This window comes from Labrus bergylta, chromosome 8, assembly GCF_963930695.1.
Source record: "Labrus bergylta chromosome 8, fLabBer1.1, whole genome shotgun sequence".
NCBI classification, from domain to species: Eukaryota; Metazoa; Chordata; class Actinopteri; order Labriformes; family Labridae; genus Labrus; species Labrus bergylta.
In genome coordinates, this window is record NC_089202.1 from 24,404,663 (window position 1) to 24,408,374 (window position 3,712).

A 3,712-nucleotide genomic window follows, 5' to 3' on the forward strand; every position below is an offset into this window, starting at 1 on the left:
CTGACCCTTCCTTTGTTTGATAAACCCACATAACAATCTTTAAGTTACATCATTTAGACTTCCAACACACGAGGTGAAGGAGAAAATAATGTATGCACGAACACTTCAATAATGTATGGCTCTAATAAGCCAGCTCCCAACTTCAAGGTTGTTCAGAGCCCAATGCATTTTGCATATTCAGCCCCAAGACACCTCTGTGATTTCTGCACCCCCCAATCCACCAGTGGATGGTGCAAACAGCTGAGGAGGATTGCCTCAGCTTCAATTCCCCCTAGTGCAGCAGCATGTTCTTCACAATGAACTGTGCCGGAGTAACCTGGGTGGTGGAGAACATCATTAGCAGCAGGAGAGGACACGGGGAGGTCTGCTGTGAATCGTCACCATGGAGAGGAGCTCTACTCCATTTCCTCCTAAGGCCTCGATGAGTGTTGTGTTTGCGCTGTAACCCGAGGTGACGGGAGGATCTGAACAAACAAGGGTGCAGCTTCACAGCATCACCAGGGGTCCCGCTGACTGAGGCCTGACATGGTTTAGGCTTCGATTTTAGGGTTTAAATGACTTAGAGGAAAGTAAGTGTAAAAATATTCCTGTTTATTTACACAATGTTACACCCCACAGATAGAACAATCTAAAAACCTTCCTAACTGCACATAATAAACCATATCAACAGTTAAGGACCCAGTATAGTTGATTACCTCACCAGACGGCAGCTAAAACCTACCGAGGAAGAAGACAGTGTTTTGACATTTGTGAGGATGTTGTGAACTGTTTTTTACCCTCGTCTCACAATCTCCCTTCTGCTGCTTTGCACCAGCTCTTTGCAGATAACAAACCCCATCTCGCAAAGAAACTGCGGATGCAGCTGAGCCGCTCTGTGTGGTGGAGGCGCAGCCACAGCTTCGGCTTATTTCTAGGAAACTGCAGCTGTGGCTCTTTTGGGGGGGGGGCGTGGTGTGAAAAGACATCAAAGGCCAAAATGTGCAACAGTGTTAAAGTTAGTTTAGAACGAGGTCATTCATTTTATACCAACAGAACCAGGATGAGTGCATATGTGACCTTGCACTCCTAACAGAAAGACCATATCAGAAAGGTCAAATGATTTTTTTTTTTTTTATTGTTTCATACAGATTTGGTAGCTTAAAACTGGATCTGAACTATTGTGCGCTTCCCCTTCTCTCAGAGGAAAAACCATTTTCCACATACTGATGTCAGCCTTGGTGCAGGCGACCAACACAATCTGCATCCACTCGACTCGCAGTCCTTGTTCACTTCTTCCATCAGACTCAAACTTTCCAGCCTTCTGACGGAGCAAATAAGTCCTGCATGTGGTTTGCCTTCGTCTCTTAGCGCAGATCCAAACATTTTCATAACAAGGAAGTAGCGCTACACTCATGCAAATCAACCCCTCTCCTCCTCCCCCTCTCACATGGTGGAGGTGTCCATACAAAAAAGGTCCAGGGGTTATGAATGGGCTCAAAAGAAAAGGGCTTCATGACTACATGACAGCTTCAACCTTCCTGCCCTGCCCTGCCCTTACCAACACCATCAGCACAAGGGATTGGTGATGAAAAAAAAACAAAAAAGCAATCAAGCAGAAATGCTGTTATCTGACTGCCAGTAACCACTTCAATTTGTCTGGAAACACATTTTACATTTATTATAAAAATAAATTTCTTTGTAAATTAAATAACCCTAATTGTTGTTGCTGAAAAGTCAGTTGAAGTTGAAAAGTCTTATTCTTAGGCTGGGTGTGAGGGAGTCCAAGATGAAAAAAGGTGAACAGCTGAGGAAGAGCCGCTGCTTCAGTGTCCTTTGTCTCAAGTCCAGAATGTGTTAAGTCTCTGAGTGTCCATAAGTTCACCTGATCAACAGGGCCAACGTGGCCCCAATTCCTGCGAACCCAGCAAAAGCCATGAGTGTTGTCCTCACTGTGGACTCTGGGTCTGCTACTCGAAAGAACTCGACAAAGCCGTCCTGAAACAAATGATGGGAACAACACATTAGACTCGGAGGTCAAAGGCTTGTGCTCGCTTGACACGTAGGCTTTGTTGCACAATGAGAGCAGTTATGCAACCCTTTTTTTTTTTTCCACATCCTGTCATTCAGCTCTTAGTCATAGCTTACCCAGGCGTTGTTTTTGACCAGCCAGTCCCGCTGGTCAGACAGCAGGTACGTGGAGATCTCCTGCCCCACCAGCTCCACACAGTGCCCCCTGCCATTCTCCTTCAGGTATTGTGACACAGCCGCTCCAAAAGCGACCAGGCTGGCGATCCTGCCCCAGTTTGTTGTTCCATCCGCAAAAAGGCTCTTTGCCACAGCGCTGACAAAACTTGCATCGTCCCCTCTGTCTTCCAGTGACAGTTTGTTGATCATACCTACCAAAAAAAACAAAAAACAAGATTTGGCTCAGGAATCTTACCTCGTTTGTACATGAATCAATACAAATCTTAAATGAGGAACAACAATGCACTCTTCTGATTCAGCTGCAGAGAAACCAGACTCTAAACTAAATATTAATAAAACCCTTAAAGCCAGTTGTTTGTGGAAGAAATATCAACACAGTTAAATCTCTTTTTTTTTTTTTTAAATCTTCTATGAATGGGATGATCGCCTGCAGCTACTTTAATTTGATTGTATCATGTGCTTTGTTGTTTAATGTCTTGTGAATGGAGGGCCAGGTTACATAAAATAAGATCAAATACATTGTGGTAGAATACAAAAAAAACAAGTATTAAAAAAACAAACTGGGTTTAATATAAAAGTGACCGTTTTTAAAAGCATTTCTGTATAAAATAGTCCCACTTTTTCTTAGCATTTCTCCTCCTTCAGCCCTATAGACTCTTATATAACTGTATACAAACACCTAACATCCACATTCATAACTCTGATGATCATTGTGCATCTTTTTTTTTTTTTAATTAAAATGCTTCCTTCTTGTCCAAACATGTTGTCTGCTGTAAGCATTACTTAAGTTAAATATATCATGTAGCTGAAAATGCTACATGCTATAACTTTGCTGTGGATTTCCCCACACACACACACACATGAATACACACCATTATACGCGTATCTGTGTTTCGCCAGCACGTCCTCCACGACTCTTTTCATCGTCGATAGTGCACTACTCTCATTCCAACCAGGCTTTGAAAGCCCAGTATGCTCTCTGAGGAAGGCGCTGATGAGTTGCCTGGTGTCGCTCTCCAGGACTTCGCCCCCAGTGGGACAGCTGGAGACTTCGGTTTCACTGTCCGGCTCCGGGGTGCACGGCAGCGAGCCGTCTTCGATATCGTCGCTGTCCTCCCGGAGCCCTTTTATCGCTGGAAATACTTTCCCAGAGTTAACAACCAGAGCCTTGGGCCGCTTGGTGGTTTCATTCGACCCGACATTCCCATTTTGTGAGGCTAAAGAGGATCCCATCGCTATTTGTGGAGAGGACGCTTCCGGGCCGTAGTGCATCTGTCCCTCCCCGACTCCATTTTGTGGCATCATAAAGCTCATGACTCCGGCAGATACGCTGACCGCCGCCCGCTTCATATTAATGATATCCATTGTGATCCCTTGTTTGAGATTACGCTTACAGTTACTTTAATTTCCGAATTAAACTAAGCTCAAAAACGAATTGATGCTAGCTTGTGTTGGTTCAAAAATAGCTAGCTTAGTCCCGTTTACTTGTTCTACATTGCAGGTCGGTTGGTGAACGGAAGTAAAGAGT

General features: G+C 44.3%; 1 protein-coding gene across 1 annotated transcript; it reads right to left on the reverse strand.

Moving 5' to 3' along the window:
* Positions 1-570: 570 nt before the first annotated feature.
* mcl1b (MCL1 apoptosis regulator, BCL2 family member b) lies at positions 571-3,712 on the reverse strand. Its single transcript, XM_065958048.1, has 3 exons — positions 3,057-3,712; positions 2,125-2,375; positions 571-1,974 (listed from the first exon to the last, which is right to left on the reverse strand). The coding sequence occupies exons 1-3, from the start codon at positions 3,547-3,549 to the stop codon at positions 1,858-1,860; spliced, it is 861 nt and encodes a 286-aa protein (XP_065814120.1). The 5' UTR covers positions 3,550-3,712; the 3' UTR covers positions 571-1,857.

Bases quoted from the DNA above. Each gene is read 5' to 3' on its own strand.
- mcl1b (XM_065958048.1), bottom strand. From the start codon at position 3,549: ATGGATATCATTAATATGAAGCGGGCGGCGGTCAGCGTATCTGCCGGA. The intron at 2,376-3,056 runs GTGTGTATTCAT...TTTTTTTGGTAG, and splicing joins ACACAGATACGCGTATAATG to GTATGATCAACAAACTGTCA. The intron at 1,975-2,124 runs GTAAGCTATGAC...CATTTGTTTCAG, and splicing joins TGGTCAAAAACAACGCCTGG to GACGGCTTTGTCGAGTTCTT.